This window comes from Myxocyprinus asiaticus, chromosome 46, assembly GCF_019703515.2.
Source record: "Myxocyprinus asiaticus isolate MX2 ecotype Aquarium Trade chromosome 46, UBuf_Myxa_2, whole genome shotgun sequence".
Taxonomy (NCBI): Eukaryota; Metazoa; Chordata; class Actinopteri; order Cypriniformes; family Catostomidae; genus Myxocyprinus; species Myxocyprinus asiaticus.
The window spans coordinates 16,563,911-16,586,076 of NC_059389.1; the positions used below are offsets into that span (position 1 = coordinate 16,563,911).

A 22,166-nucleotide genomic window follows, 5' to 3' on the forward strand; every position below is an offset into this window, starting at 1 on the left:
AACTTAGTGTATGTAAACTTCTGACCCGCTGGAACTGTGATATAGTCAATAAAAAGTGAAACAATCTGTCTGTAAACAATTGTTGGAATAATTACTTGTGTCATGCACAAAGTAGATGTCTGAAACGACTTGCCAAAACTATAGTTTGCTAATATGAAATCTGTGGATTGGTTAAAAAATTAGTTTTAATGACTTCAACCTAAGTATATGTGAACTTCTGACTTCAACTTTAAACAAGCCTGCTCCTCTCTCGCTGTTGCTTGTGTGCTAGTGATTGCATGATTACAATGACATAATATAAGAAATATTTAAAATTCCACATAATTTCGTGATCAGTAATCAAATAAGCACATTTGTGACATTAACTGTAATTTTCAGTTAATGAAAACTCATTTTGTACAAAAGGACAGGTTCTTTCATTAAAGCATTTAAGATGCTTTGTGAAAATTCACATGCAGGATCATGATTATATCATAATCATTGGGTTTTGCACACATTTTTCACTCAAACTGTTATGCTGATAATATCATTTGTAATTAAAAATAAACGATTAAATTAGAAAAATGCAAAATAGAAACATTTTCACAAGTGGACACAAACTTCGGAAAATCAAATTCCTGCGCATGGCACAGCCATTGACCAGGAAAATAAAAAATGGCACTTCATGTCGAAAAGGTTGCCGACCCCTGCTTTAAGTGAATCAATCTTTTCTCACCTTAGCGAATCTATTAAGAAATATTAAATATTTCACAGTTTAATAAGAGATCAACCTCACTCGTTATTTTCTGACAACTGAATCAAGTTGCCCGTCTCTCTAAATGTGTTTGTAGGCTATGTTCATTAGTGAAGCATAGCGCTCAGATGGGAATGTCTTGTAGCTGTTCTCTCTGGAGTACGGATGGCCATAACCACAACATCCAGAGAGCGAACAAGGCAGTCAGAGAGGAAGAAAGACTGAGAGAGGTGGAAAATAAACACCAAACACTCTTCTGGGAATTGTTGTGTCTTCTGCTGCCATTCTCTCTAATGTTCGAGAAGATACAAAACAATTCTTGACAACCTGAGAAAGTCAAAGAGTACGTAACATGTTTCAGAAGTTTGTTATCGACTAGCTACAATCAATCTGATCCACGTTTTGAGGAATGGAAATATTCCAAGATGCTTTTATTTGAAAAAATAAAATAAAAAAATAAAGCAGTTAGCAGAAGGCACAGTCAACACCATTTATTAAACAGGCTTTGTAATAGTTTCGCATATTCTCTATGCATGGGTTGTTGGCGTTTCTACAAATGTCTCCAACTGCCCTCTGACAAAACACAGACTCCTTCTGAAGTTTCTACTGACTGAGCATCATTAGTGTCTAATTGCCTGCATGGGGGAAAATCTTATATTGTCGGCAATATGAAGATCTAAGATACAAAGCATTCCCGTTCAGTATCACTTGAAGAGTTTGCTTAAAGGAATAGTTCACCCAAAAATGAAAATACTGTCATTTATGCACCCTCATGTCTTTCCAAACCCATTTGACAATAGCTTAGTGTAAGGGACAGACCGAAATATGTGTCGTTATTCTGAGGACTGATTTTCCAGGTCAGATTTGGACTTAGAGTATTCCACTAAGAAAAACAAACCACATGCAACTTTTTCAAGCAGTAGGTAAGAGTGCACTGACCTGACTATCAGAGAGGTCGCAATAAAAAAAACAGCAGACAAGCTCTGACAGATGGTAACAAGTACAAAAGACAGCAGTTTGGCGAGCGAGTGCCCTTTTCAAACCCTTCTCACACAGACAGCCATGCTCTACATACATTTTGACAGCAACTAGGAGCTCAAGACAACTTACAGTGCCTACAGTCGCTTCTCATCTTTGGACTTTTAGTTATATTTGAGAAAGAATCAAGACAAGATGCACTCTAGGAGGACTACTAGGTGCTTATAGGCGTTAAAAGGGTACAAGAGATGTCAGTCTTGTGATTGACATGTCAATCTATGGTGCTCTCTCTGGTTTACATGCAAATGTGGATACACAAACTGAATTTCATGAATCACTTAAAGTATTCATCCCTTTATGCAGTAGATGAATATAGAAATACTTTAAACTTGGGCTTGGCAAATACATTATATTTATGATTTATTTGCAATGATTTTGCTGTCGATATGCTGTAATACATCATTTTTAGATCGCTTTTTATTTTGCCATTAAGTTTCCTAAAGAGTGTGCCATTGAATTAGATTTGGAATTCTTCTTGCAAATTGCAAGTATGAGTCTCTGATTTAAACTTCAGTTATAAAAAAGGAAATACAATTGTTAAGTTCAATTTATCACTGGGATTCAGTTCAAATCGTCCAGATCAGTGAATCGATTCATATATCTGATTCTATCTGATTTAAATGTGTATATATGTCGTCATGTTCACAGAAGTGACATTTTACATGTTTGAAAATGTTTTATTTATAAATATATGTAAGTAAATATTGCTGTTTATTACCTTGTATTTTTATATTGGTGCAAACAAATGAAAATGGTTAAACATGTATTTTCCTTGTGTTCACTTAAAGGGATAGTTCACCTGAAAATCATTTATTCACCCTCATGCCATCCCAGATGTGTATGATTTTCTTACTTCTGCAGCACACAAAATTTCACCTCTGTTGGTCCATACAATTCAAGTGATTGGTGACCAGATCTTTCAAGCTCCAAAATTCACATAACGGCAGCATAAATGTAATCAATATGATTCCAGTAGCTAAATCTATGTCTTTAGAAGTGATATGATAGGTGTGAGTGAGAAACAGATCAATATTTATTATTATAAATCTCCACTTTATATGACTTTCTTTCATATTCTGAAAGTGAAAGTGGAGATTTATAGTAAAACAGGATTTAAACATTGATCTGTTTCTAAACCAAAGTGATTGTATCGCTTCAGAAGACATATATTAACCCACTGGAGTAGTATGGATTACTTCTATGATCCCTTTATGTGATTTTTGGAGCTTGAGAGGTCTGGTCACCATTCACTTGCATTGTGAGGACCTACAGAGCTGACATATTCTTCTAAAAATCTTTGTTTGTGTTCAGCAGAAGAAAGAAAGTCATACACATCTGGGATGGCATGAGGGTGAGTAAATGAGGAGAGAATTTTCATTTTTGAGGGAACTAGAATTAAAAAAACTGTTCAGAAAACATCCAAGTAGATGTTTATTGTATAATACTTCTTACTATAAACATTTTGAATCTAGTTGGCAACAATGGCAATTTGACTGAAATGATAGTTCCCCAGATTAAAAAAGAATCATCCTTTTAAGCCATTTCAGTGGACATACATAAATATTGAGACAATATATATTAAATATCATCAAAATGCTGGAAAATATTGAGATATAATTGCTTTTTATCTCGGCCAGCCCTACTGGAAACAAAAATGGATTTAACCCATGAGAGAAATTAAAAGAAAGCTCTTAAGATTAAAAAGCTTGCAGTCTGAAATCTGCAGAGATTCCTTTTCTTGGCAAGGCTACACAAAAAATGAATCCAATCTGACGGTGAAAGGAATTGGGACTGAGTAAAATCAGAGAGAGGAAACTGGGGAACAAGAATACAACCCTGAAGAGTGTTTTGGCTGTGATGGAGAATGTGGCACATAGTATGTTATGGAAGTGGCAACACTCAAAAATTAGTTTTGCAAATAAGTCAATGAATTATGCAGAAAGAGCCACTGAGATTGTTATAAGCATGAATGATTCAAATCTCTATCCTGCTCTTTCTCTCTTAACGGTGTCTTTGCAATGGCAGGATAGTTTTTTTAAATATGCTTCTAGATCACCAATTTTAAAGAGCTTACAAGTGGCACTTGTACACCTTGTTTTGCGAGATGCATAGTTATTTGAACTAGGAAAGCTTGCCATGGGCCATAAAACTTAAAGCTTTCCCAAATTTTCAAATACTGTATATTTAAGTATAGCTCTGTTCCAAAACCTTGTGAGCTGCCTTGCTGTCTACTACCTACATAGGCAGCATCGCAACTGAAATGGAACCTTTTAAGTGAGTGATTTGAAATGCATTTACTTTCTCTCGTGAAGTGTACAGTTTGTATGGGAGAGTCGACTCAATAGAGTTTGACGAAGTATGTTGCTAAGCTAACAACGTGATGCGCTAATAAGCATAAAAATAGATGGCACACAAAATTATTGGGCAAAATAGTCCATTTTTAATCAGATTAAAACTAAACTTGTAAACTTGTAAAACAGTAGATAAAACAAATTTTATTAAAAAAAAATCTGTATTGATAGGAATGTACTTACACTCACTTAAAACTTTATTAGGAACACCTGTACACCTACTTATTCATGCAATTATCTAATCAGCCAATCATGTGGCAGCAGTGCAATTCATAAAATCATGCAGATACGGGTCAAGAGCTTCAGTTAATGTTCACGTCAACCATCAAAATGGAGAAAAAATTTGATCTTGGTGATTTCGACTGTGGCATGATTGTTGGTGCCAGACGGGCTGGTTTGAGTATTTCGGTAACTGCTGATCTCCTGGGATTTTTATGCACAGCAGTCTCTAGAGTTTACTCAGAATGCTGCCAAAAAAAAAAAAAAAAAAAAAACATCCAGGGAGCGGCAGTTCTATGGATGGAAACGCTTGTTGATGAGAGAGGTCAGAGGTGAATGGCCAGACTGGTTCGAGCTGACAGAAAGGCTACGGTAACTCAGATAACCGCTCTGTACAATTGTAATGATCAGAATAGCAGCTCAGAATGCACAACACATCGAACCTTGATGTGGATGGGCTACAACAGCCAAAGACCATGCTGGGCACTTTATTAGAATCATAGTGTTCCTAATAATGTGCTCAGTGAGTGTATAATCAATTTTCTTGACTCATCCATCACATTGGATTATTTTATTTTTTTCACTCATCCCATTGCAATGCATTCTGAGATCTATGAAGGATACATAAGATTCTGAATAGATGCTACAATTGCAGTACAAAATGCAATAACTGTTTTGTGACGCATTTTATTTGTCGTCTTTGTGCTCCCAAACTTCCGTATGCTGACGTAGTTCCATTTAAACAACTCAATGCATTAATGCTTGGTCGAGTTGCGTCCGGTATGCATCTCATACCACCTCATGAGGTTTGAGTGACTGGATTGCTACCCATCTTTTATGGGTCTTGGAGGGCATTTACACTTGGTCTTTTCATGTTCGTATAGCTAGTCGAACAGTAATGCATGAGAAGACCAAATATATACGTCCCCATAATGCTGCTGCCTACCATTTCGAACAGCCTTTGCATACGAATCATGCCTATGACGCCTTAAAATGCAGTCCAGGTAGGCAGCTCAGTAGGTTTTGGAACAGAGCTTATGTGTGCATGACTGAATTCACACCAGCGTCTCAGATCGAGCAGTTGACTAGGCCTCTGTGTTCTTCTAGCTTTATCTGTCAGCCTTATCTCTTTCTCAGAGTGGCAGTGTGCCTGTTGACCAGGGCACAGTAGGCGCCCAGTCAGCATGTGACAAAAGGATGAGACTAATTTGTATGCCGAATGTGCTCCCATCATAAATCCAAGCTGAGAAGCACGGGAACAAGACATGATAATCCCAGACTTGCTGCATTTACCGCTAAAGAGTTTGACTGAAATCATATTTTTGTGTTGACAGTAAGTAAAAGCGCTGTTTGTTTCAAATGTGCTATTATCTTTAACAATCTTGAAGAGATGTTAAAAGGTGCTTGTGTGCATTGGAGAGTCTGGAACAGTAAGTAATATGGCAAGTATTATGTGCTGGAAGAGTGACATTAACTTTCACTTTGCTGATTAAATGTACTGAGGAATATGGCATAATTAGAAAGCAATATGGTCTTGTCAAACTGTCTTTTCACAGCTGTTGCCTGCAAGTTCCACATGTTGGTTTTCATCACGAGACGATCAGCAAATAAATTCAGTAGGTAGGCAGAGATGATTAGGATAATGTGATTTCAGGCAAAGTTTAACAGATATATAAAACTTCCCTTAGAATGAGCAACCTTGGTCGAGTACAACACCTTAAAGCTGCACAACTCTCTAGCAATATCTGTGGTTGAAACTTGCAAGCAAGCAATTTGCAGAAGAACACTTTATATGAATCGAGTTTCGGCACTGCCCTTCTGGCGGATGAATCTGATGATTTGAGCTTTGCCTGTGTGTGATCGTGACTGGGAGATATTCAGAGCCATAGCGTGCTATTTTCATGTTCATATGTTATACGATTAAACATTTAAATCTGAAATATTACTTGCTTTGATGAAGATAAACAACACTTGTATTCATATATTTTGAATGAAAATTTTTTACACTTATAGCACTTTTCCAACACTTCACTCAAAGTGCTTTTACAACAGGGGACTCAATCACCTCAATCACTAGCAGTATATTCTAATATAATTTTTCAAGCGTTTTATCTACTATTAATATTTGTATTGTACTACACTTATCAATTTAAGAGCTGATACTCGTGATATGGCTGATAAGAGTTCAATGGAAGACTTTATTATTTATTGTTATATTATAGTGTACAGCCTCGGTTGATAATGCAAGTGAACCGTAATACTACAATAGTATGTCTATGCAATGATCACAATAACACAGTAAACTAAAAACATAATACAAGGATTCAATAATGATGGGGATGAAATATACTTTATTAACCATGAAAATAATATACTTAAAAATACAATATAACAGTTACAAGAAGTCAATATCAGAAGCCATATATATTAGTGAACGTGTCACAGTAACTTCCCCCAGCAACATAGATACATCACGATCAGTTAACACATGAGTAATGTTTGAGTCATACAACCATGACAAGCAATATAAGCTTCAACAACCCTACCAGAAAACATATCCAAGCATTAAAGCAGGCAAACAACTTTGCTAAATGGATAACAGATAAACATCCATCCAGACTGCTGTCCTGAACTGTGAGTGTGACTGACTGAACTGTAGTTTCTTTCTTCTTTTTAACGGCTTTTTAACAGCTACTTTTTCACAGCACTCTATCTATCTATTTATCTGTCTGTCTGTCTGTCATTTACCTGTCTATCTGTCTATCTATCTACCTGTCTGTCTGCTTATCTATCTATCTATCCGTCCATCTGTCTGTCATTTACCTGTCTATCTACCCGTCTGTCTGCTTATCTATCTATCTATCTACCTGTCTGTCTGTTTATCTATCATTTACCTGTCTATCTATCTACCTGTCTGTCTGTTTATCTATCTATCTATCTATCTATCTGTCTGTCTGTCTGTCATTTACCTGTCTATCTGTCTATCTATCTACCCGTCTGTCTGCTTATCTATCTACCTGTCTGTCTGTTTATCTATCTATCTACCTGTTTGTCTGTCTATCTATCTATCATTTACCTGTCTATCTGTCTGTCTATCTATCTATCTACCTGTCTGTCTGTCTGTCTATCTACCTGTCTGTCTGTCTGTCTGTCTATCTATCATTTACCTGTCTATCTATCTACCTGTCTGTCTGTCTATCTATCTATCTATCTATCTACCTGTCTGTGTTTATCTATCTATCTGTCTGTCTGTCTATCTATCATTTACCTGTCTATCTACCTACCTGTCTGTCTGTTTATCTATCTATCTAACTGTCTGTCTGTTTATCTACCTATCTACCTGTTTGTCTGTCTATCTATCTATCTACCTGTCTGTCTGTCTGTCTATCTATCTATCTATCATTTACCAGTCTGTCTGTCTAACTATCCATCATTCACCTGTCTGTCTGTCTGTCTGTCTGTCTATCTATCTACCTGTCTGTCTATCTATCTATTATGTACCTGTCTGTCTGTCTGTCTATCTATCTATCTATCTATCTATCTATCATGTACCTGTCTGTCTGTCTGTCTATCTATCTATCTATCATGTACCTGTCTGTCTGTCTATCTATCTACTCTTTACCTACCATTCTGTCATCTATCTATCTATCTATCTATCATGCACTTGTCTGTCTGTCTGTCTGTCTATCTATCTATCTATCATTTACCAGTCTGTCTGTCTAACTATCCATCATTCACCTGTCTGTCTGTCTGTCTGTCTGTCTGTCTATCTATCTATCTATCTATCTACCTGTCTGTCTATCTATCTATCTATCTATCTATCATGTACCTGTCTGTCTGTCTGTCTATCTATCTATCTATCTATCATGTACCTGTCTGTCTGTCTATCTATCTACTGTTTACCTACCTTTCTGTCATCTATCTATCTATCTATCATGCACTTGTCTGTCTGTCTGTCTGTCTATCTATCTATCTGTCTATCTATCTATCTGTCTGTCTATTTTCTGTAAGTGAGATATCTGGTAACAAAATAAACTGAATCAAAACTGGATCTAATAGTTGTTGTTATCACCATTTTCTTCTGTTGACTTTGGTTTTGGCGGGAAAGACAGGTATGGGACAATGATCAATGGACACAGACCTGTCTGAAATTCCATCGCTTTTATGAAACATAAATTCATTAAGCTGAATTTGCTCCTGAAATTCCAGGAGGAACGAGAGGCCACCATTACGGTGTGCATGTTGTGTGTGTAACTGTGTTTGCAACCATGTGTGTGTTTGTGCCATCACGGCAGGACTCCATCCATATTTCATGACTGATAAAGGTTTCTGTAGCTGTGTACACTTTCCAGAGAGCATCACTTTAATATGCAGCCATTTTGCCTTATTCCAGTATAATAATGCTCCGATGCTTTACATTAGCTCTCACTGCCTGCCTCCTGCTGTGGCTTATCACTAATGTGAATAAAGAAAATCACTTCCCAATTTCCCATGGTATCATTTTTCAATTTGAGCAATGAGAAACAGGCTTTGTTGTTGGCCCTAATCGCCCCCCTATACAGTACCTCTCTTCTGTTCAATTATCTGACCTTGTCTCCTTTCTAAATTAAGAAATGAGCAAATACTGACCAAAAACCATCTTTACTGAGAGCAAATATTTTTCGACCAAAGATTTCCATACTTTTATTTTGAGTAAAATCAGTGAAATCCAGTCAAAGCTGGTAGGGGACGACATCACACACGTGAACTCCACTGCATTGCTGGATTCGTGAGTTTTTTGAGTCCTCATACCACTCAACTGACTTTGTGTCCATCTCTACCTGTCAGCCAAGGAGAGATGAGCCCAGCCAAAATTCATAATTCAAAATGTCAGCTGCTGTCACAGCAGCATAATAATAATAATAATAATAATAAATAATTAAATAAATAAAAAAATAATAACATACTAAATAAAATAAAAAGCGGTAGTAACCTAAATGTGTTACATTACAGATAATTTGATCAACTTGCTGATCCAATTATGCCTTATACAAGCACTTTTACATTATAATTTTAGTGCATGATTAATGTATCATTGTGTGCAGTTATGTTGTGTTGGGGAAATAAAGGTGCATTTACAAACTCTTCAGTTTGAATAACATGGAATAAAATAAATAAATATTGTACATTAACGCTCATTGACCGTACTGTACTGCAAATGCATTATGTTATTGGCAATACGCCGGTGATGTAATATAATAATATTAACCATTATTTATTTAAATTAGCCACTATTTTTTTTTTTTAAATAAAACAAACGTACTGTCACGGTTTTATATCTTAAGATCCACAATCTGCTCAGTAAATGAATTAGACCGTCTGTGTATGCAGGAAGACAAAAGATCAGCCTTTACTGCGGGCTATTACATCTTATTGCTGCATTTACAGTCAGAGCTATTCGAGATGGCCATTCATATCAGTGAATGAAAACACAATAATTAATTCCAGCCGAAAAAATACAAATAATTAAAAACACTCGATATGCATTATCCGATCATTAATAATCACATTTTCAAATAGCAAAAAATGCTTTGACATTTCATTTGCCATCGGCTGTATGCCATATTAGAGATGCCATGGCTCATTATCGCACCTGCAGCGATGTACACCAGCTATTATAACTTGTGTTGTATTAATTAGGCTCCAATATAACATACATATCACTTACCAATGCCATATTTCTCATGTTCAGTCGGTATCCACATTTTTCTGCGTCAAAAAAAAGTGCTATAAAACAGGGCAATTACGGCTGATACAGTCCATATTGTTGCACAGGGTTGCACCGTATTGTTCTGAGGGCAGAGCCAAAGCAGCAGCATCCCACATACAGCACATTTTCTCAGCCCTGAAGAAAAACACAGTTGACTCACGGGAGATGAAGGATATGAATGAGAAATTTTAGGCAGAAAACTACAAGCCCCACAAAACCGAGTCATAGCGTTCGGATAATTCCGATTGGTCAAGGCATGGTTTGCCACGTCACGTGACTTGTGAAACGTCAAACATGGCTGCCCAGATGCACAACACAATTTTGACAGGTTTGAAACCAAATGATTGATTCTGTTTCATATGTTGACCTTATTTGACTGTATTCGTGTTTCATGAGTAAGATTATTTGTTAATCAATATTTTGACTTTCTTAAACGTGTCCGCAAACTAAGTATAGTGGAAAAACAACTATTGCTCAACCAGAACCAGACACTAAACGACACATGTGTTTACTTTAACTCATATTATAATGGATATCATTTAGCATTAATATTAATATTTTTAGAATGGCCATTACTACAGTGATTTGCCTTACAGCAGAAACATCTTTGTCACATATGGAAGACCATAATACAATGTGGGTAATGCTATAATATATTATGTCATTATTGGAGACTTGTATTGAGTTTATTGTTTGCATTTCCCATGTGTTTATATTATTTTCGCATTTACTTTGATATTGATGCATGTAATAAGAGTGGAACAGGACAGACTGCTGGATTGTTGTGAAGAGAGAAGTGTAAAGAAAGAAAGTTTAAAACTTGCATATAACGTTACACACATTATTTAAATTTATTTCATTTGCTAAAAAGGAACTGCAAATATGAGATTAATCATGAAGCCCAGCCAGTTTTTTTCCATAGGGATTTCATAAAACTCTTCATACTGTAAAAGAACCAGCTCCGAAACACAACATTATAAGCTTTGATTTGAAGCAAAAACATATCTGAAAATTGGATGAAAAGACAAAGGTGTACTGTGTACTTGGCATCTTTCATGAGGGAATGAACTACAATCCCATGAATCATTGCAAACATCGGCAAATTAAAAATGATCGACAAATATAAAACGATTGAAAGTTGTTGATTATAAGGATAGAAACAGTATATTTTAATTTTATTGCAAAATATTCAGATACATACATAAGTAGTTGGAGAGTGTATGGAAGTGGTCGGTTGCTGCAAAAAAACAAACAAACAAAAAAACAAGAGGGTCAATTGTTTGGTATTATTGTAAAGGAAACTTGTAACTATTTTTAATGATATAGATTATGTTCAGTTCTGAGACTCAGTCTAAGTATCTGCTGAAAAATCACAAGAAAACTTGAGCCAAAAATGTACTTGTTTTTCTTATTTTTTTTATATTACATTCTATATCTCTAGATGTAAATAAGGAGGCTCTGAAAAACTGCTTTTGTTTTGTTCCCAATCGTGTCAACTGGAACTGAGTAAAATTTTGTGTTGATTTAACAAAGCAATCAAAAGTTATAGCATTACAAATATAATTTATCGTAGTGTACAAAAACGTCTCCAAGTGCCAAAAAATCTCCAAACAAATAAAACATAATAATTGTACATAAGAACTAATTACACATGCAAACACAACAATGACTAAAGGTTTTAATAATGAGATTTCACAGAATGAGTTTCATTCTGTGTCATTTGAGTCATTATTGAGTCAGTTTCATGTACTTGGCACCATCTCCTGGTGGCCATATGTAACAGCTACCAATCACATGTCTGTCTGCCCAAATATGGATGACTTTTTGCACCGATCTGAACCCAGTTCGATTGGTTTTAGCATTCCATGACATTATTACCAAAGATGTAATCTGATCCAGGAAGGCTAATGTGTTTTCAGCCGGACTGCAAGATGCCAGATAGCCAGAAGCTGTGTGCACATTGTGCATTGTGTCAGTTATCTAATGATGTATGCATCCAATTACCTTGTGTGTGGGCTCATTTGAAAGATAATCACCTCCTCAAAGTAATGGTTTGTGTATTTAATGTTCTGTTTAATTCTCATGAAGTTACAAGTGAAAACGCGGCATATGAGCAACACCTGTTCACATGAAACATAAATGTCAAAGACATATACTTAGTTATTACTCTCTATATTTTTGTCTGTGAGTAAAACAACTGGTTGTATTCTACTCTTTGAGAGCTTTCCAACAACATATGACACATGGCTATTTGATGAGTTTTTAAAGCTTTTACTGATTACAGTAATACAATATGTACAGTGCAAAATGTTTCATAAATTATCAAAATGGAACACTTCTGAGTCCAAGTTTCAAAGCACTTGTTCAGTTTTGGTTATAATGCCTAAATGCATTGTATGTAGACACTCTCAGCTTTAAAATGATACCTGTGTTGTGTTTGTCTAGACTGTAGTTATTAATATTTTGACAATTTATTTTTCTTCTTGCGGGGCCATCCGTGCTTAAAGGGTTAAATGCAATTTTTAAAGATTAAGTTAAAATTATGCAGACAGATGTCTATCAATCTACATTATTTCAACAGAAGCATTTCTATTCAACAGATATACCATCAATTAACTACCTTGGAGCTCATGTTAGGTCTATCTTTTAAGTTACTGTTAAAAGTCAATTTGCCTGTGGCGAAAATGAATGTATTTTTACTTTCTGAACCAGATTGTTGCGCTTTAGTGACAGCCCTTATAATTTTAAGTCATTTCTTCTGGTTTATAGGTTTAATAACCAAAAAAATGTGCCACTGGTTGTGGTTGGGAATTACTGCCTTAGAACAGTAAAACAAACACTAGTGATACAGATGAACTATCTTCTAATAGCAGAGCCGCAAACCTTTAATCAGTCGCGGCAATAGATACAATTTTAGTTGAGCAAATAGCACATATAGTGCATGTGTAATGTTTTTAGAACATAACCTGCTGTTTATGTGACTCACACCATCATTTTCTGTAAATCCCTTGTTTGTGTGAATGTTGGCCATCTTGCTAGATACGTGGGATGTTCAAGACGCCAAGCGTTTCTCATTAATGTGGAGGTGCCTGTGACATACTGGAGTACTTCACACTGATCGGAGCGATAATGAATTAATAACCCATATAAATTCATTGCCTGTTAATTCATGGCATGTATTTGCATTAAATCATTAAGTACTTAAGAATGAAAGAATATTTGACAAATGCAAGACATTCGTCATCTACATATTGATTCTGGGAGAGAAATACTCAGGGAGGGTAGTCATTTAGCTGACCCTGGAGTAACCGGGGGTTAAAAGCCTTTTTTTAAGGGCACAATGGTAAGGTTCAAACTGCTACTTCCAGGTACCAGCCCAGATCTTTAACCACTACACCACACCACCCTTAGCTATGGCAAATTCCATTAAGTCTTCTTGTGCATGCAATCCATCATACAGTGGCCCTAAAACATATTTATACACTTCAGCAACACTTATAATTGTATGAATGACATTCCGTTCCAAAGTTAGTTACAAATAAACTGCTTTTTTCTTAATTTTCCTTAAGTTCTTACAATGTTCTCTCATTCTTAGATAAACAGGATTGTATTCTAGAGCCACTTTGTTTCCCTGAGCACCTGAGTGCTAGTGGTGCCCTTGCATCCTCTAAGGATGGCCGTCCAGTGACCTGTGTGCTGTGTTCAGACTGTTTTCCCTCTTCTGAGAAAGACCAGCTCCTCAAACACATGGTGTTGGATCACAAACTGGTTATAGCGGATGTCAAACTCATCACAGACTTCCCACAGTAAGAGTCCAAATTATTTGTAACCTAATGTAAATGAATGCTGTCAGTACATCTGCAGTATTGTTCATACATTTGCTCTTATCAAACTGAGTCAGGTTTTTAGAGTATCAGTGTACCTACAAAGTCGAGGCCTATATTCAGTATTATATAAAGTAGCCAATCGTTATACTTAAGTAAAAGTAAAGATATCTGTATGTTGACTCAATTAAATCAAATTATAATAAATTGATTCAGTTAAAAGTTAAAGTAGCTCATGAGAGAAATACTTAAGTTGAAGTATTAAAGTAACTGATATTGAATGTACTTGCGTATCAAAAGTACAAGCTTTAAGATAAGTTATTTGTTTACTGACATCACGCATTGTGATTTTGATTCAGATTTGCGAATTGATTCACTAAGCGAATCATTCAGTCTGCATTTTGGACCAATTTGACCGAATCAAACTAATCAAATTTAAAAGATTCGACTCAAACGATTCAGTTGTGAATCGGACATCACTATCTCCGAGCCGCATGCAGTTTACATCTGGAGCTGTGTTATTTTTTTGCTGTGTTTAGTTGCAAAAATAACGAAAGTGTCTGGAGAAAAGAAATCAGTGTAAAAGTATTACTTTTTTCTTCAAAATGTAGTAAAGTGAAATTCAGCAAAAATATTTATACTTGAGTAAAGCTGTACTTACATTAACAAAGTATTTGTACTGGTGAAGTACAGTACTTGAAGTTAATAAGCATTGTCAACTCAACAACAATAACAGTAATACCTAATAATGAATAATCTTTCATCTTTTTGTTGCAGGTACATGTTGTATTGGAAGAAAAGGTTCACAGAGCAGCTCATCACAGACTTTTGCAGTGTTATCAAGACTAACTCTGAAGGTCCTGTAGGTAAGAGAGATTAGAACTGAACAATTTTGTATTTGAATTCTGCAACATCTTGTTGCTATGCAACTTACAATACACTAAATGCAGGGAATTCAATCACTCAGTAGGATACTTTTTATGTCTTGGTGCTGTTTTGTGCTACTGTAAATGTTAGAAGGTTAACTTTATTCTTGTAACCATACTGACATTGAACAAAGGCCAACAGGTAATATGATACTGTTGAAAGTGTTTTCAGTCACTCTTTATTAAATGGCTGTTGTTGTGCCCTGGACTAAAATAATATAATTGAAAATCGGCTTTTATGGTTGTTTACAACTTTGATTCATTAAAGGAGTGGGAAAAAGCCCCTTAAATGTTGTCATTTTAATGCAAAGTTCAATGGAGTGCAACAGTGGTCACCCATTTTTTCAGTGGCCTTGGTTCCAGAATATTTTCCCCATTCATTTTCTCCACAGACAATGTCTTTTAAATATTTGTTTTAATTCTTCAATAAAAATATCTAACCAAATCAGTCAGCTCTGAGAGGAATCACAACAGTAAATTCTTTGATTTAAAGAAAAAGTCAAGACTATGTATTTATAGGGATAGTTCACCCAAAAATGAAAATTCTCTCAACATTTACTCACCTTCATTCCATCCCAGATGTGTATGACTATTTCTTCTGCAGAACACAAATTAAGATTTTTAGAAGAATATTTCAGCTTTGTAGGTACATACAGTACAAGTGAATGATGGCCAGAACTTTGAATGTCCAAAAAGCACATAAAGGCAGCATAAAAGTAATCCATACGACTCCAGTGGTTAAATCTATATCTTCAGAAGTGATATTATAGATGCTGGTGAGAAACAGATCAATATTTAAGTCCTTTTTTTTTTTTTTTTTACTATAAATGTCCGTTTTCACATTCTTCTTTTTGGCGATTCACATTCTTTGTGCATTTCGCCACCTACTGGCCAGGGAGGAGAATTTATATATTGATCTGTTTCTCACCCACACCTATCATATCACTTCTGAAGATATGGATTTAACCACTGAAGTTGTATGGATTACTTTTTTGCTGCCTTTATGTGCTTTTTGGACCTTCAAAGTTCTGGTCACCATTCACTTGCATTTTATGGGCTGAGATATTTTTCTTAAAATCTTTGTTTGTGTTCAGCAGAAGTAAGTCATACACATCTGGAATGGCATGAGCAGTGAGTAAATGGTGAGAGAATTTTTATTTTCATTTTTGGGTGAGCCATCCATTTAACATCTTATATGAAACAATGTAGCATTGCAAATGACATAATTAAATAAAAAACAATGGCACAATATAAAACTATTCACAAAGTCATAGATAGTAAGTATAAACACATATTTAATGTTTATTGCAAAGCATACATATACAAAGTATATACAAGTACTATAAATTCAGATATATTTTAATGAAAACTGGCTCGATTATATAATTTGCAAACCCTCATGAGAGTGGGTGGTCAGTGCTGAGCTCTTTTGCCTTCTTCGATTGGTGGATCTCTCTTCAGGATTATGGGTAGTGTAGTTCTTCAATGGGAATTTAGCTATCAAAAAATGGTCTTTTACAGAAACATATAACATCACTTAACATCAGAGCTCATAGTCAGTCTGCATCAAAAGGTTTTATGTTATCGTTAAAAATCAACTTCTCCATGGAGAAAAGGAATGAGATTTTTACTTTCAGAACCCTGTTCCACTGTTGCGCTCTGTTTAGATCTTAGATTGTGTCCTTTTTAGACTGCAGCCTAATAACCACAACTTCTTTGTGTCATTCCAGAACAACAAGAGCACTACTTCCTATTATGTGATGCTCTCCCAGAGGACAGGATCCTTAGGGAGCAACTACAACTGAGGCGACTGGTGAGTCACTATAAAAAACAAAAACAAGGACCTGTGTCTGTCAAGCATGTCAGGTAAGGAGTGCTGCACTGGGATCAGCTCCCTGTGTGACATACACTCATATTGATTAGGTCATGAGCAATCAAAACTGACCCTAGAGCAGCACTCCTGACCTGAGTGAGTTGATAAGTGTCACCTCTGGACCTTAACCTGAACAATATGCAGAATATGATTGACATCAACATAAGAACAGCCTGGCTGGATGCTGGTGTTTCCCAACATCTGAAAAGGTTTTTTTATATAATGTACAGAGGATAATCACATGTGAGCCTTATTTAAATTAATTACTTTTTAATTATTTTAAAAACAACATGAAATGGCATTCACAACACATGTAACTAATGTAATGTACTGTTATGTATTTCCAATTTAAACATAATGTTCAGTGGGAAATAATATAGGGCGGGACTTGATTCTATCCATCAGGATTTGATTGGATCATGAAAGTGGAAATATGTTCATCTTTGATATGATTGGTTATTATTATTTGCCTCACCCACATGGCCTTGCTTGCATCAGCAGAAAAGTTATTTCAGAGGAATTATTATTTATTACAATACATGAGTTATTACATTTTTAGGGAAAATACAGCTGAAATACAGTTGCTTTGTAATCATAATGTTTTGGGTAGGTGTCTAGCCAGAAATTCCAGAATGCATATGTACCTGAAAGTACTCATAAAACAATTAACACAGGATTCAGCAAGAAACCCAAACCACCGTTCCTCCCATCCCCCCCCCACCCGCCCAGATTGTTTTTGCAGAGATATTATCTCAGAGTCAACAAAATCATCGCGCACACATCTCATCTCAGGCAAAAATCTGCGATTTGTGGTTGCTAGGCAACCTGCGTTCTCAGCACCTCTGCAGTCGTCTCTGCAGTGTGGCGACCAGCTGTTTAGCAGTGCAGCTGTGACCTTTCTCAATCATTCGATGACACACTGCACATCGATGAAACTTCAGCTAGGGGGAATTAGCACTGTTTATTAAACACCATTAATTTGCAGATTGCATCTGTGATAATTATCGATGATTATGTCAAATGAACAGCGTGTCTCAGAAACACGGAATTATAAAATCACACTAAGATTTGGACCAATTATTTAGATAGTTTATGAAATCACAATTATGTAACCGCATTTATAATGCATAGAAAATGCAATTTGGCAAGTGAAAGATTAATTTGCGCAAAAGTACCACAGTTTAATTCGACACTCAGCCTTTGATGTCAGCAACAAAAGAGATTTAAGTGTTCAAAGGTATAGTTCACACAAAAATGGAAATTCTCTCATAATTTACTCACCCTCATGCCATCCCAGATGTGTATGACTTTCTTTCTTTTGCTGAAAACAAATGAAGATTTTTAGAAGAATATTTCAGTTCTGTAGGTCCATACAATGCAAGTGAATGGGTACCAAAATTTGTAAGTTCCAAAAAGCACATAAATGCAGCATAAATGTAATCCATAAGACTCCAGTGGTTAAATCTATATCTTCAGAAGTGATATGGTAAGTGTGGGTGAGAAACAGGTCAATATTTAAGTCTTTTTTACTCTAAATTCTCCTTCTTGCCCAGTAGGTGGTGATATGCATGAAGAATGTGAATCGCCAAAAAGAAAAGTAGAAGAATGTGGAAGTGAAAGTGGAGATTTATAGTAAAAAAAGGACTTAAAAATGTATCTGTTTCTCACCCACACGTATATCACTTCTGAAGATATGGATTTAACTACTGGAGTTGTATGGATTACTTTTATGCTGCCTTTATATGCTTTTTTGACATTCAAAGTTCTGGCCACCATTTACTTGCATTGTATGGACCTACAGAGCTGAAATATGTTTCTGAAAATCTTGAGTATTGAGTGAGTATTCCTTTAAGTGCTTTTTCCTTTTTAAAAGTTAATAAGCTTATTTATTTTGGTATCCTAACTATACACAATTAAATGGTTAGTTGCATTTCATTATTTGCATTTAGCATTCTTCCCCCTTGAGAACAGACTTGCAACCTATCAGTTGAGAACCACTGCCTTATAATAATAGATTAGTCTGTGATGAAGTTTTTGTGATATGTTTTAATAGGAGGAAGTTCTGGAACAGCAGCAAAAAGAGAGGGACGATACAACGTTTCATCGCATCTGTATGTTCTGTAATGACGAATTTACCGGAAACAGGTGAATACTGCTTTGAAACTATGTGCATTGTGAAAAGCGCTTTACAAATAAAAACTTGACTTGACTTAAATGGGTCTTTTGTGTGTTATATTGTGTATTGAATCCTAACTATGTCTATATTTGTACACTGTGGTCTGACTGCAGGTCTTTACTGCTCAACCACATGGCTAAAGAACATTCCTTTAGTATCGGCCTGCCTGACAACATCGTCTTTTGCACAGAGTTCCTCAACACTCTTGAGAGGAAACTGGAGAAGTGAGTGCTCCTATTTAGTATGCTCTTTAGTTAGTAATTAGGAAATTAAGGTTTTGTATTACTGAAGACTTTGAATGTATATATTAATTGTCACTTATTTTCACAAATACATATTCAAAATAGAGATGGAGAAGGTGTGACCGCCCCCTTTTGGTGTTTGCTGTCATTACAGTTAATCTCAAGCCACCAAGCAAGGTTATTTTATGAGTCAGGGGACATAAAAGAACTGAAAGAAGAAAAATAAAGAAGTAGTACATGAAAGCATACTTATTTTATACTCTGTAAAACAGAAAATGTTTTATATATATATATATATATATATATATATATATATATATATATATATATATATATATATATATATATTTGAAACTGGTATTTTCAAATCTAGTTTTATGTTTTGAATTTGCATAAGACACCAAAATGAGGATGAAACATCACTTTCCACTATACAGTGAAAGAATAAAAATAGATTTTGCACCTAAACATCCATATAATGTTTTTTAATAGTATGCAGTGTATATACTGTGAGAAAACATTCAGGGACAAAACAACCTTGAAAGATCACATGAGAAAGAAACAGCATCGACGAATTAATGGCAGAAACCATGACTACGATCGCTTCTACGTCATCAATTACCTGGTATGTCCATGTTTTGGTTTGTAGTGTTTTTTACATCTAATCAAGGCAAATTAATGCTAAGTAATAGAAAGATTACACATTTTAGTTTAAAGTTTAGTCTTTCAAATAATTAATTCCTTTTTAGGCTCATTTGTTAAGTTTGACGTGCAGTTTGAATGTGACTTTTATGCTGTTGCAATGTTGCAGGAGTTGGGGAAGACATGGGAAGAGGTGCAGTCTGAAGACGACAGAGAGCTGTTGGAAGATGAAGATGAGTAAGACCTCTACTTTCTTTTTACTTCAACTTCAAAGTTATACAGTCTTAAAAGAGTCAATTTTCAGATTTATTCTCATCCCTGTTGCTCTGCACTCTCTGCAGTGATTGGTCAGACTGGCAGGCTCACCCTGTGTGTGCTGTGTGCCTGTTTTGTGAGCAGCAAGCAGAGACAATGGAGAAAATCTACACGCACATGAAGGTATCTGATATATTCTGATTTCACTTAAGGAAAAAAACGGCAACAAGTATTTTTGTGTGTGTTTCTATGGATTTTCGTTCCTTAACTCAATTTTAAATATAATTTTATTTTGTTCCTTCAGGAAACTCATGAATTTGACCTGCACAAATTAAAAACAGACCTAAGTGAGTATCATTGAACAACCGAGAGATGCTTTGTGCAATTCAAAGTTATTTAAAGGGATAGTTCACTCAAAAATGAAAATTCTCTCATTATTTACTCACCTCGTATCATCCTAGATGTGTATTATTTTGTTTCTTCTGCAGAACACAAACAAAGATTTTTAAAAGAATATTTCAGCTCTGTAGGTCCATACAATCATCAATGTTGGCCAGAACTTTGAAGCTGCAGAATCACATAAAGTCAGCATAAAAGTAATCCATAAGACTCCAGTGGTTAATTCCTTGTATTCAGAAGTGATATGATAGGTGTGGGTGAGAAACTGATTAATATTTAAGTCCTTTCTAACTATAAATCTCCACTTTCACTTTCACATTCTTCTTCTTTTGTTTTGGTGATTCGCATTCTTTGTGCATATCGCCACCTACTGGGCAGGGAGGAGAATTTATAGTAGAAAATGACTTAAATATTGATCTGTTTCTCACCCACACATATATCGCTTCTGAAGATACGGATTTAGCCACTGGAGTCTTATGGATTACTTTTATGTGCTTTTTTTGACCTTCAAAGTTTTGGCCACCATTCACTTGCATTGTATTGACCAACAGAGCTGAAATATTCCTCTGAAAATCTTCATTTGTATTCAGCAGGAAAAAGAAAGACATAAACATCTGGGATGGCATGAGGGTGAGTAAATGATGAGAGAATTTTCAGTTTATCTATTTTTATCTAATAATATATAAAAATAAAAATAAAAAATTTTTTTGGCCAGACCTAAAGTTTTACCAGCAAGTCAAACTAGTGAATTACATCCGCCGTGAGCTCCACCAGTGCCGCTGCTATTGCTGTCAGGAGAAGTTTGGAACCAAAGATGAGCTGGTTCAACATCTGTTCAACAAAGGTCATGTTATGCAGCTACCCGAGGTCTCCCACTGGGACCAACCACAGTAAGTATTACATCTTTATATTACCAGCATGACAAGTATTACAGTACATGATCTGCATTATAAACTGTGGGATACAGTTGTCAACAAATCAACAAAGAATAACTATTTAGACATTGCTGAGATTCTGACTGGATGAGCCATGTTGAAAAAAGCCATTGCAAAATCACTGTAAACACACACCAGTCTCAGCAAATTCTATATTTATGCTCCACAAACACACTAATTGAACTATATTATTTGGCTGAAGAATAACTGATAAAAAATAAATGTAACTTTTTATTGAACATTGGTGTCTTAAATCAAATTGATGTTGCCATTGTTCTATAAAAACATTAAGCAACTGGGACTCTGCTTCATGTTGAACACCTCTTATATATTGTAAAATCACTTTAAGGCTGACCTCTCGTGTCTTATTGCTATAATAGATGTTCTTGTGTTCTCATCTTCATGTGATTTGTAATTTAAAACGTAACTTTCCCTTTTTCTCAGATACTACTTTCCTACATACGAGAATGACGCTCTACTTACAGCTCTGTCGGACAGTGAGAGCGAATGTGAGGGTCCAAATCACAACTCAAATGTTCCTGTTATTGCTGAAGATATCTCAAACCTGAAGGTCTTAAAACAGACCAGTGTGCTTAATAAACTTCTCAAAGACAGGGGCGGCTCCAGCTGAAGAAATTCTCAAAGGATCATGTTCAAAATGTGCCAGCTGTTTTCAGTGTTTAAATAAAAATGTTTTCTTCCTTTGAAATTAATGATTTCTTTGTGGGCTCAAAATGGCAATGCTCATAAAAATGAAAACTACAGTGGAGTACAGATAAACTCTGTTTATTAAGATATCTGTTA

General features: G+C 35.5%; 2 protein-coding genes across 2 annotated transcripts in view; one reads left to right on the forward strand and one right to left on the reverse strand.

Moving 5' to 3' along the window:
• The window catches only part of LOC127436105 (dedicator of cytokinesis protein 4-like), a 100,803-nt gene extending 90,632 nt beyond the window's left edge, over positions 1-10,171 (reverse strand). Inside the window, exon 1 of the mRNA XM_051690039.1 lies at positions 10,049-10,171. Within this exon, the coding sequence (XP_051545999.1) occupies positions 10,049-10,085 (37 nt within the window). The 5' untranslated portion in view covers positions 10,086-10,171. The remainder of the gene's footprint in view (positions 1-10,048) is intronic.
• A 205-nt stretch (positions 10,172-10,376) lies between these two features.
• LOC127435996 (zinc finger protein 277-like) lies at positions 10,377-22,091 on the forward strand. Its single transcript, XM_051689863.1, has 12 exons — positions 10,377-10,418; positions 13,686-13,896; positions 14,692-14,780; positions 16,571-16,653; positions 18,767-18,858; positions 19,003-19,113; positions 19,624-19,756; positions 19,943-20,010; positions 20,115-20,211; positions 20,333-20,375; positions 21,143-21,317; positions 21,807-22,091. Exons 1-12 carry the CDS (start codon positions 10,385-10,387, stop codon positions 21,991-21,993), a joined length of 1,323 nt encoding a protein of 440 aa, XP_051545823.1. The 5' UTR covers positions 10,377-10,384; the 3' UTR covers positions 21,994-22,091.
• Positions 22,092-22,166: the final 75 nt, after the last annotated feature.

Coding starts and splice junctions, on each gene's coding strand:
- LOC127435996 (XM_051689863.1), top strand. CDS start 10,385: ATGGCTGCCCAGATGCACAACACAATTTTGACAG. Junction 14,781..16,570: donor TAACTCTGAAGGTCCTGTAG/GTAAGAGAGATT, acceptor GTGTCATTCCAG/AACAACAAGAGCACTACTTC. Junction 19,114..19,623: donor CTTGAGAGGAAACTGGAGAA/GTGAGTGCTCCT, acceptor GTTTTTTAATAG/TATGCAGTGTATATACTGTG.